The following is a 12,909-nucleotide window of genomic DNA, read 5'->3' as shown; positions in this document are numbered from 1 at the left end:
ATCTTCTTGTCAAGCTATAGGATAAGGCAATTAAGAACAATACACATATGTAACATTGAACTTGAGATCCATTCAAAGCTGCAATAATAGATGAAACTTTTTGATTATCTCAATAATCATTAAATCAGAAAGAATAATGTACAAATGATGTGATCCTTCATATGTAGTATGTTCATGCAAATACTTGCTTATCAATTGACAGTGTGATTACTTTATCAAAGCCAGGAACAGTAGAAAGTCTCCAAAAGAAGGTCCACAACCATTCAAAAGTTTGTTCTAACAATCTACATGAAGAAAACAAACTGATAATTCCTTTTTTAAAGACTTGATGAGGGCAGATACAGGGTGCAGTGGATAGGGCATCAATCCTGGAGTCAGTAGGATCTGAGTTTAAATCCAGTCCCAGACACTTAATAATTACCTAGTTTTGTGACTTTTGGCAAATCACTTAACCTCATTTACCTTGCAAAAAACAAAAACAAAATTTGGTGAAAGAAGTGATGAAAAAAAGGTGAAAGAACTGCCTATAAATCTGTCAGTAAATATGTACTAGAGAGATAATGCATATGCATAGTGAACCTAGTCTGAGTCAGATGGCAACTAGGAAATGGAGCATTATTTTCAATAACCCTAAACTGCTTCAACCAAAGACCATCTTTTTCAGATCAGTATCCTTTCACTGGTGCTATGATGTCATGTAATTCCATGGTGAAGAATCGAGGTCAATAAAATCATGGAAAACAAATAATTGCATAATTAAATTTTTTTAAACAATAAATTTAAGTTTACTCTTAATAAAAGAATAGTTTAACTATTTTACTTTGTTCAAATTAATTTGCACAGCACCATAAATGGTTCTGAATCATAGAATACCACAAACTCTACAGAACAAAAATTCAAATAATCCATGTGGCAATGGAAAGTCTTATGGTAGGTAGAAATAAGATCAACAAACTACCAATTATGTCTTATATATAAGAGGTAACATTAAAGATATCCAGAAATGAATGGTTGGATATGTATGCTTGGATCAAATAGTTTTTGAGACCAAGGGGTGACAACTGAGCATAGCACCAATATCCACATAATGTTAAAAGACCTAGGGGAAATTCTTTTTTTTAAATTAATTTTTATTAAAGATATTATTTGAGTTTTACAATTTTCTCCCCAATCTTACTTCCCACCCCCCCACAGAAAGCAATCTGTCAGTCTTTACTTTGTTTCCATGTTGTACCGTGATCCAAATTGGGTGTGATGAGAGAGAAATCATATCCTTAGAGAAGAGACAAGAATTCTAAGAGGTAACAAGATCAGACAATAAGATATATGTTTTTTTATAAATTAAAGGGAATAGTCCTTGAACTTTGTTCAAACTCCACAGCTCCTTATCTGGATACAGATGGCACTCTCCTTTGCAGACAGCCCAAAATTGTTCCCGGTTGTTGCACTGATGGAATGAGCAAATACTTCAAGATTGAACATCACTCCCATGTTGCTGTTAGGGTATACAGTATTTTTCTGGTTCTGCTCATCTCACTCAGCATCAGTTCATGCAAATCCCTCCAGGCTTCCTAGGGGAAATTCTTTTATAATACTGAGGTGAATACCCTATTAAAGATTTTTGGGAAGACATAGAAAGGAATTGCACTGAGAAAATGTAGATGAGATTGTACCTGCAATTTAGGATACAATGACAAATGCACACATATACACAGAGGTATATGTATTTTATACATATATACATACATATTTTCAATTAAATTCAAACATTTGAATGTGGCAGCAGGAATGAAACAGTCTACTAGCAATAATTTTGCTTTTTAAATCAGGTAGATAGCAAACAAACACAATAACTATGAAGAGAATTAATTCAAACATGTACAAAACACTTAAATCCAAGGTAGTTTGGGACAGAATTATCTACTAGTAGTTGGGGAAATCAGGAAGGGCTTCATGTACAAGTTAGAACAAAAGATGAAAAGATGCAGAATGAAAGTGAGTTTGTTATTAATAGTATTGAATGAAGTTCCAGAGGATACAGCAGAATGTTAAAAGTATATAAAAACAAGGCTTATAAAGGAGAAGGGTTACAGGCATGACAGCCCAGGAGAAATAGCAAAGAAAAAGTTTTGCTTTTACAGATGAAGATTCAACCATACAGATTTAGCAAGTTTGAAATCTCATCCAAAGAATAGATCTGGAGAGGAGAGGGGAGGGGAGGGGAGGGAAGTATGAAAGAAGTAGATGGGAGAAATGAATTGCCCACAATCACTTAAGCAAAAAACAGCAGAATCAGATTCAAACCCCATTTCCAAACTACTTATTCTAACTCCAACTTTGTTGTTATTCACTTAATATTTTTTTCCAGTAATGTCTAACTCTTTTGTGATCCTATTTGGGGTTTTCTTGGCAAAGATATGATTGGCCCCTTCTTCACCAGTTCCTTTTACATATGAAGAAACTGAGACAAAAAGAGTTAAATCAAAGTGCCCAGGGTCACCTGGCTAAATGTCTGAGGCTAGCTCTGAACTCAGGAAGACTCATCTTCCTGACTCCAGGGTCAGCACTTATCCATTGAGTCACTCAGTTGACCCAGTTCTAATTAACAGTATTACTATATTTAAGTTCTTCAATCCCTCTCTATAATTCAATATTCATATTTGTCAAGTTGGGATAATAATACTTGAACTATCTACTTTTCAGGACTGTTGGGATGAAAGTATTTTTTTCATATCAAAGTACTGTAGCAGAAATCAAATCAAAACAATCCTTTTTTCCCTTACTTTCCTGTGTTTCCTTGGATAAATTACTTAACCTTGGTTGAGTTTATTTTCTGCATCTCCAAAGAAAATAAAGAATAGATATTCTTTACATAACCCTTTAGTTTTGACAGACCATGACTCTTCCTAACAAATGGCTGCTGTCTTTTATTCCTCTCATAAAAAAAGCAGCTCCTGTAATATTAACAGAAAGACATTTAACAACTCTATTAAGAAGATTTAATCAGATAGGATGCAGTTGCATGAAAATGAATCCCACAAAATGTGTCCTATTGATAGTTTGCCTGACAAGAGTACCTCAATGTGCAAAATACCCAAATAACATTAAATTTAGTATTTACCCAATATCTCAGTGACTAACAAAAACACTAATTAAAGCTAAAAGACTGAAAGTTCAAAACATTTTTTGTAATGGAAATATCCATGGAATTAGATGATAAAAATAGATCTGTTTCTTTTTATTGAAAATTAGAACATAAACACTAATTCTCCTACTGACTCAAGAATATTTTCAAAGATAGATTATCAAGCTTTCAAAACATAAACTGACTGCTAAGAAAAAAACTAATGCAACATATTTTTACAAGAATTGATCATATATGGAGATATAGGTACTTTGCGTTTTTTTTTAAGGTTTTTGCAAGGGAAATGGGGTCAAGTGGCTTGCCCAAGGCCACACAGCTATTATTAAGTGTCTGAGGCTGGATTTGAACTCAGGTCCTCCTGAACTACAGGGCCAGTGCTCTCACCACCTAGCCGACCTACTTTGTAGTTTTTAACTGAGTTTCTAAGTATTTCTTATATAACCTAATAGATGTAGTAATAGTTCATATGCCTAGAAGTTCACAGGAATCAAAATCTAAGAAAGGAATCAGCAATAAAATTCATTGCCTCATAAAGCCATACACAAATACACAAAGCATGACTAACAATCAAAATGAACTAGAGAGCCTACACTGAAAAAGGAGGTTTGACTTTATTAGTACAACATGGACTTGGTGTGGCGAGGCTCATATGGAATGGAAAGGTTAATCTACTAAAAAAGAATTGAACAGCACTGTATATTAAGGAGATAAATTAAAGTGAGGGAAATTCTTGGTATACACATTTATAAAGTACTTACTATCTGCCAGGCACAGTGCTAAGCAATGGGGTTACAGAGAAAGAAAAAAGATAGTTCTTGCTCTCAAGGAACTTACAAGATAGAGAAACACAAAGGATATTCTCAAAGAAGGTAGAAACAGAAATAATAATGCTCTCTCTCTCTCTCTCTTTCTGAAATTTCTTGCCTCACCAAAATGATAATTTTCCCCCTTCAAAAAATGGAAGATATACTTTCTCTACTATAAAACTGATGAAGATAAGAATTGGTTGCTGGGATGGAACTAATGGGAAGCTTTGGAGAAAGTGACCACTTTGTGATAGAGGAAAGGCCAGACATAAACTGACATGACCTGAGATTAGGAGGCATAGATATGAGCTTGGTGTACTAAAAGTCTCCAGAGAAATTCAGAAATGATGGCAAGCTCAAGAATAAAACTGCGAGACCAAAAAGATAAGCAGTTTCAATGAAGAAGAAACAGGCTAAAAATATTCATAGTATATCTAGCCATGTGCAAACATGAGGGTATGTGTTTGTGTGCTGGAGGGAGGGGAAAGCAAAAGGAACTCACTAACCAACCTAGATTTTAAAACTCTATGAAATAGGGGCAGCTAGGTGGCACAGTGGATAGAGCACTGGCCCTGGAGTCAAGAGTACCTGAGTTCACAGGAGGGACGGGATTTCAGGGAAGCCTGGAGGGATTTGCATGAACTGATGCTGAGTGAGATGAGCAGAACCAGAAAAACACTGTATACCCTAACAGCAACGTGGGGGTGATGTTCAACTTTGAAGGTCTCGCTCATTCCATCAGTGCAACAATTGGGAACAATTTTGGGCTGTCTGCAAAGGAGAGTGCCAGCTGTATCCAGATAAGGAGCTGTGGAGTTTGAACAAAGTTCAAGGAGATATCTTATTGTCTGATCTTGTTACCGTTTAGACTTCTTGTCTCTTCTTTAAGGATATGATTTCTCTCTTATCACACTCAATTTGTATCAATATGCAACATGGAAACAAAGTAAAGACTGACAGATTGTTTCCCTGGCGGGGTGGGGGGAGGGAAGTAAGATTGGGTGGGGGGAATTAATAATATCTTTAAAAAAAATTTTTTTTAAAGTACCTGAGTTCAAATCTGGCCTCAGACACTTAATAATTACCTAGCTGTGTGGCCTTGGGCAAGTCACTTAACCCCATTACCTTGCAAAACCCTAAAAAAAACCCACCCTCTATGAAGTAGACATTGGAGGCAAGTCTAGACAACAATATAAAAATAAAAGTATAGAGTCCTTTAAGAATAGTGCCAGGCATGTACAAAAATACTTACAGCAGCACTTACTGTGATGGCAAAGAATTGGAAATTGAGGGGATGTCCAAACAAGTTGTGGTATGAATGTAATGTAATTTTATGTGTGTGTGTGTGTGTGTGTGTGTGTGTGTGTGTATATATGTATATTACTCATAAGAAATGATGAGCAAGCAGATTTCAGAAAAGCCTGGAAAGCCTTACAGAACTGATGTTGAATAGAACCAGAATATTGTATATACCTTATCTGCAACATCATGATAGACTTAGTTCGTTTCAACAATACAGTGATCATAGATGATTCTAAAAGATTTGTGTTGGAAAATGCCATCCCCATCAAGAGTATGACAGAAATTTAAAAGCTAACATGATTTTTGTGCTTATTAGTCAGGTTATATCCAACATAGTGTACACACTGCCATATGTACAAGAACATGAGAGGATTCAAAATAGAGTAATAAATTTCCATTTCAAGAAAACCCATATAACAAATTTAATAAATATATAATAATTGTATTCAGAATTGTCCATTTTCCCCATCATCTTTTTATATAACAAACATTTGAAAGACTTCAGAAAGCTTAACTTGGAAAAGAGAAAATGAAGGAGTGGTATAAGAACTGCCCTTAAATATATAAACTGCTGTCATGTTAAATCTTAAATCTTTATTTCTCTAAATCTGGAAGGCAAAAACATTCAATGACAGTTTTAAGAAGGCAGGTTTTGGATCCAGATAAAGAATAATTTCCTAAAAATTAGAGCTATTCAACAGAGAAAGGCTGCTTAAAAAGTAATAATTACTTACTTTCCCCTTAGTTTCAATTCTATCAAAAAATAACTGAGCAACCCTGAACAAGGTCTAAATTTCCTGAGTTTCATCCTCTCTATGGTTTCTTCAGGCTCTTTAGTTTGTGTGTGTGTGTGTGTGTGTGTGTGTATAAAACCACACAAGACATATATGTATGATCTTGTTACAAGAAAATCTATTTCTACAAGTAATTCAGTATATTCTTTTCTCCATGTCTTGTAAAATAGCTTCTCAATATAATAGAAAAATGCAATAAACCTGAGATATTTAAAAGATTATTTCACTTGAATTGTATTATTTTAATCTTGATAGTCATTAAAATTCCATGACTGTGAAGAAAAAATAATTAATTCTTCAACCTGTGCTTTAAGGAGATATACATACACAGAGACACGTATGCTTGTATGTATTCAATATTTTTCTCTGAAGCTGTATAAAGTATTACCCTGCTCATGTTTTCTGCATTTTAAAATAAGATTTGAAACCATACCTTGGGTGTGCTTCCCTTAATGAATTTTTTAATTGATGATAACAAGCCAGTTTCATTCTTCTGTGTTTTTTCTACTCCAGCAGGTAAACTATCTTCAATCTCTGAATGTTTCCTCTTTGCCTTGACTGCACGTTGTGTATGAATTTGATTTGACTGCTGAGAAGCTTTCCGAGTTCTCAGCCTCATCTTTTATAGGTGCCACATGTAAAACTATAAAGGGGGGAAAAAGTACAAGTTATTAAAATTAAGAACAATTTACTTGAAATTCACAGTAGTTAAACAGCATCAAGTCTGATTTAGGTCAAATTTTCATGCCAAAGAATATCTCTGCAATGAACAGCTCTGGATAGCAGATAAAATCCCAACTTTCTATCACTTATTCCAAGCAATATTAAGTTGCAAAGCTAATATATAATATATATGTTATATATATAATATTATGTAGCAAAGCAAAAAATTTTATAACACTCCTTGTGGTTCAGTGCAAAGGCCTTTTGGCTTTTGGTTTTCTGCAATTTAAATATTTTTAAAAATACCAACTTAAAATGATATTTTTTCATAGAATGATTTTTCATCTACTTTTGCTATGCTTAGTGTTTATAATCTCAAAATTTATTTAAGGTGTTAGTCTGAGAATAAATGTAATTCATTTATATTGAAAAAAAAAGATGGGATATAGATAAGTAGGATACCAACCAGCTTTCCAAAGAACCACAAATGTGCTTTTCTGGTTATTATTCTAGAGCCAAATTTACTATGCCTTAAGCACTAAAAATAATTTCTAGAACAGAGATTGTTAACCTTCTTTTTGTCAAGGACCCCTTTGACAACCTGGTGAAAACTATGGACTCCTCAGAAGAATGCTTTAAAATGCATAGGATTTACAAAGCTAATCAGTTATACTAAAAGTTCAAAGATCCTAGGTTAAGAACCTCTGTCCTAGAGACCGCTGGAAAAAATAAGCTAAAGTCTTGCAAATATTTATAAGAATAGTTTTTAGAAGGGAGAAAGCATATAGTAATTAGGCAGACCAGCTAAGACCACCTCATTGTATATTAAAAGCCAATTAGCTATGTAATCAAAGGACCAGAGCTCTAGAACATTTCAGAAATTTTCTAGACTAATTTGTCCTAATTTCACAGATAAGGAAACTGACCCTCGTGAAGGTTTAGTGCCTTGCCCAAGGTCACATAGGCAGTAAATATTAAAAGGTAGGATATGAATTTAGGTTCTCTGACTACAGGACTCCAGAATCAATGCTCATTCCACTATTCCATGTTAGGTGTATGCCTGGTCTTCAACTCCCTGGCTTGTAGTCCTAAACTATAGAGGTTGCTTTCTTTTTTAAAAAAGATAAAACATAAAATTTAAAGCTCTGATCTCCACTTCCCCAGCCTGACTTCAGAGACTCACATACAGGTCTTTAGGACTACAAAGAACTAGAGGATGGGAAATTTGACTAATCTTAACCAAGTACCAAAGGAGAATAAATTGGCAAGAAATAAGGTGCTACTGACCTCAAAATTAGAAGAAAATAAAAAAGTATTGGAACCCAAGTATCAAAACAGATTAAGGTGGGATATTAGTTACCTTCAGTTATTTTATCTTCAAAGAGGCTTAAAATGTGTGTCACTCTATCAGGGTAACAAAGGCACTGATCATAATAAGTCTCTGTTCAGGTATTCAGAGGTAGTGGAATTGAGAGCAAGAGAGGATAATCATCAATAAAGGGGAAATCTCTGGTCTGGCACATCATTGCTAGAGCTTATAGTCAGACCAAAAAGACCCTTAGGGATATTGAGATATTTAGGGTGCTCTGAGAACCCTGCAAGAACATCCAAGCACAAGAGCAGGAGCCACCACATAATTGTTAAGAACTCTTGAGTGGAAGCAAGGTCAGTAGACTGCTACTTTTAAGAGCAGCTCATACAAATCTCCCACGAGAAAATTCTTCATGCTGGAACTGTTACACTGGGAAAAACTCTTGTCAGGGTTACTAAAATTTGCTTGCTAGAGAATATATATATATATATAGTTACCTTTTCCTTTAACAAAAAAGTTTTCATCTGATACATTATGGCCAATGACTTCACACAAGTGAGGAATTAATTACCAGCCCACAAGGCTCTGCAGTGTTAAAGCGTTTCCACCACAGGTCTCAAGAGTGGATGTGTTAGAGCCAAAAAAGAAGCATGACCTCCTCTGTTTCTCCAAAAAAGTAACTTAGGCCCTTAATGCCAGCGGCCATCTTAGTTAACATGGGGTTACATATATTTACAGATTTTGCTACAATGGAGAAGCAACAATTGGACTAAGAATCAAGAACCCTTGGTTTATTTAAATTCCAGTTCTTTCAATAATTATTAGTATTCTAAGTCACTTGCCTCAGTTTCCTCACCTATAAAATGGTGAAACTACTAATTCTGAGGTAAGTGGAACAAGAAACAAGAGAGGAAGGACTAATGCTAAAAAAAAAAAAGCTTTGAAAATGCAAAGCCTATGCAAATAACCAGCACTTTATATTCAGGAAGGTTTCATAGAAATGGGAGATTATTAAGGAAGTTCCAAAAGAATACACATAAATACAATGCTAACTCTTCTTAATACATCTGAGCTCCTGGAGCCAAAAAACCTTAACAAGGCTTGGGATTTCATTAAATCAACCAGGAAGTCAGAAAAGCTATAGTTCTGTTAATTATTCAAAAAACAATTGCAGAAAATTAGAGGCTTCCATGTATGTATTTTCACTTCATCTAATAACTTCATAAGCCCCCAAAAAAGGCACATCTAAAAATCCTTTCAAGATTACAATTCTTCTCTTATCTGCATCCCAGCAGTCTCAAATGATCAGATTATATACTTGTATTATAATCTCTCCACACACAGCAACCATCATTTCTTCTCATTTGTCACTATCAACTTAAAAGGGATTTATGTTATTTAAAATTTTTTATTTTCTTTTTAAACAATTCTAATTAAGACTGTTGAATGTTGATCTGCAAACTCTGATAAGTTCCTTATTCCAGGACGGACTGATATGGACAAAAACTTTGCTTAAGGTAGTTACTAGTAAGTAGGTTATATTTTATTTTTGTGATCATAATTTTCCCCCTTATTTCCACTCCCCCTTACATTTCTAGTTTTTATTACATCATTATTACTATTTTTAATTCTACACATAAAAAGTTTTTATTCTCTACTAAAAGACCTAGATTCAAGGTCTTGGCATGGAGGTGACATGGTTTTCTTATTTAAAATATCTTCTTACAATAGTGCCCATAAAAAGATAATCTGTGCAACATGGAATTTCATAGCCTTTTGGGAAAAACTTACATTGGGTCATATATTAGCCATGCACACTTAAGGTTCAGTTTTTTTGAGTTCTTATTAAGTAGTAAGAAGTCAGTGTTCACTTAATTAAAAGTTATCAAACATTTTATTTTCATCCTTTGAGAGAACTGGAAATCAATCTTTTTCAAATAATATTTTTATCATTTAATTTTATCTTTAAAACATACAATGTATTTCTCCAACTAAAGGGCCACACTCAGAAAGCAAATATTTAGTTATATAGTGTAAAACAAAACCAATCTTAGGCCATGGTTAGGTTTTTATAAAAGCTGGACTGGAGGGGAAAGGACAACTTATATTCATATTAACACAGTAAATAGTTGAGAAAATTTATTAACTGTTTACAAATAATTTAGGATTATGCTTATTTTGTTATTGGGGGGCGGGGAAACCTGTGATTTCATTGTGAGGAAACTCCTTCCAACATAGATCTGCAAATGCTCTACAATTTATAATCTCAAGAGATCTGCCTTGGAGCACTGATAAATTAAATGACTTGGCCCCTGCCATTCAGACCATATGTCAGAAGCAAGGACTTTAATCCAGATTTTCCTGACTTCAAGGCTAGCTTTCTATCTATTACATCAGGCTGCCTCTCATAAAGGCTTGTTATTTAAGAAAAATACTCTGACAAAGTTGTTTTAGGTAAATGTGTTTTGGGTGGCTATTATCCACCTAATACATGTGACAAAAATATTCCCCCAAATATCCATGATTAACCTGTTGAATTGGAGATGGTTCACCTCCCAATGACTTCACATGTATCTGCTTCAATCAGCTTTGGTAAATAAAATAACCAAGTCATCCCGCTCAGATTTCTGATGCAGCTGCAAGAGTAATCTGAAAAAATAGCAAAATAAGTCACTGCTTTAAAATATACAGTGTTTACCTCCTAAAATAAAATCCTAAATCTATCAATTGGTTACAAAGAATACATATTAAAATTACATAAAAAAGATTTTATTTTCCAATGAAAAAGTTGATAAATTGAATCTGCTCTTATGATTTTATATCAACATAATTTAAAATAAAATCCATCCTGGATAGCCCATACTTGAATTTTTTAGAATAAACAAAGTAGCTAAAATAGAAACTATAAAGAGAACATGTACAGGTGTACACAATCTATAAATGAAAAATATTACAAATAATCCCCTCTTTTCCATCTATATAGTCTCTATGAGGCATATTTTACTTCTTCAACCAGTTATTCCATTTCTATAGCAGTGACAGAATATTTATTTTAAAATTTAAGAACTCTATCTGCATCTCTAAATAATCAATGTTAAATACCCTGTGACTATCCTTCCCTAACCTAGAAAGATATGACTTACTGTATTAGATTACCCTTGTATCTGGGAATAGTAAAAAAAACAAACAAAAAAACATCAAAAACAAACAAACAAAAAAAAATACAGGATCAGATTCAATAAGGCCAATGCCTCTACAATTCTTATGCTTTGAGGCCTCCAAAGTTTTCGATATTTTTAGGTCACTTTTAGGTAAAAGGAACTTATATTCAAATAGTAATTTATGATTTACCCAGTACTTTTATTATTTTTAAAAGAATGAATGAAATTTTAAATAAAACTTTAAGGACAGATTAATGATGCTAGAAAATCCATAAGGAAAGTTTAACCTGAAAGATAGAGTACTTAAGAAACCACTGTATCTGTCTTTTCACATAAGAAAAGGAATGAGATTTATGCTTGCCATGGAAGAGTAAAAATTTTCTAAAAATAAAAAACTGTTAAGAGACCGTCTAATGCAGCAATGTATTCTTTATAGACGTTGTAGGTCTTCAAGTGGACGGTAAAGAGTCTACTTGAAAGGGATCCTGTGAAGACTGGACCAGATGACCAGTTCTTCAGATTCTCTTTTCTTTTAAAGAAACTATTGAAAATTTGAAAAAATAACTACTAGTCTATAATGCACCAGTTAAATGACAGTTTTCAAGAGAAAGCATACACTGTTAGTAACTGAAAATGTTCAAGGGGCACCCAGTGGTGCAGTGAATAGAGCACAGGCTCTGAAGTCAGATGGACCTGAGTTCAAATTCGCCCTAGACATTTAATAATTACCTAGCTGTGTGATCCTGGGCAAGTCACTTAACCCCACTGCCTTGCAAAAAAAAAAAAAAAAGAAAAATATTCAACTTAACTAATAAAAGTGAGAATTAAATGAATTGTGAGGCACTAAACCCAATCCTTATCAAATTGGCCAAAATAACAAAAAGCATTAAGTCTTAGGGTTAAGGGAAAATAGGGACTTTGCAGTCAGCCACTGTTGGTAGAATCTCAAATTATTAAAAAAACTTTCAGTAAGCAATCCCAGTAGTATGTTACAAGTTAAAAAAACAAAAACAGAAACCCTTTAACTCAGTAATCACACTAATAGAAATGTTACCTAGCTCTCTTGTGTAAAGATTTTCACAGTGACATAATTTTTAATGGAAAGCTACTAGAATCAATCTAAATCTAAAGGTTAGAAAATGATTTTTAAAACTGTGGAGTATTGGGCGGCTAGGTGGCACAGTGGGGGCCGCTAGGTGGTGCAGTGGATAGAGCACCAACCCTGGAGTCAGGAGTACCTGGGTTCAAATCCGGTCTCAGACACTTAATAATTACCTAGCTGTGTGGCCTTGGGCAAGCCACTTAACCCCATTAGCCTGGCAAAAAACCTAAAACAAACAAACAAACACCCCCCCCAAACAACTGTGGAGCATTAATGAAATTGAATACTATAATGTAACCAAGATAAAGATGAGGAATAAAAAAAAAGTTGGAAAAAATTCTATGAATAATTCAAAGTCAGAAAAACAAAAAGCACACATGAAATAGGTGAAGTCAAGGAGAATACATTGACAAAAGATGCTGGAGACTGAAGCAGTGAGATATGGCACTTTATACATTGAAATTAATTTAAATATAAAAACAACAAAGCATGTTCAGTTTTATTGAATATTTGCTTTATAAAAATAAAGGCTAATCCAAATATATCTTTCTTTAATTACCATAGATTCTTTTGTTTTAGGTTTTTTTTTTTTGCCAGGCAAATGGGGTTAAGTGGCTTGCCCAA

The 12,909-nt window shown here is 33.9% G+C and overlaps 1 protein-coding gene across 3 annotated transcripts in view; it reads right to left on the bottom strand.

The window, feature by feature from the left end:
• Nucleotides 1-12,909, bottom strand: part of CTDSPL2 (CTD small phosphatase like 2) — a 97,075-nt gene that overhangs the window by 42,599 nt on the left and 41,567 nt on the right. For 2 of the 3 annotated variants that reach the window (XM_074235288.1, XM_074235289.1), the window contains exons 2-3: nt 10,552-10,671; nt 6,481-6,690 (exon numbers count right to left, since the gene is read on the bottom strand). In XM_074235288.1, the coding sequence (XP_074091389.1) occupies nt 6,481-6,666 (186 nt within the window). In that variant the 5' untranslated portion in view covers nt 6,667-6,690; nt 10,552-10,671. The remainder of the gene's footprint in view (nt 1-6,480; nt 6,691-10,551; nt 10,672-12,909) is intronic. The other variant, XM_074235290.1, reaches the window with a different exon arrangement.

The sequence above is a fragment of the Macrotis lagotis genome, chromosome 4 (genome assembly GCF_037893015.1).
Source record: "Macrotis lagotis isolate mMagLag1 chromosome 4, bilby.v1.9.chrom.fasta, whole genome shotgun sequence".
Lineage (NCBI taxonomy): Eukaryota > Metazoa > Chordata > Mammalia > Peramelemorphia > Peramelidae > Macrotis > Macrotis lagotis.
The sequence above is the reverse complement of the archived record's forward strand: the minus strand, read 5'-3'. Positions and strand labels throughout refer to the sequence as shown.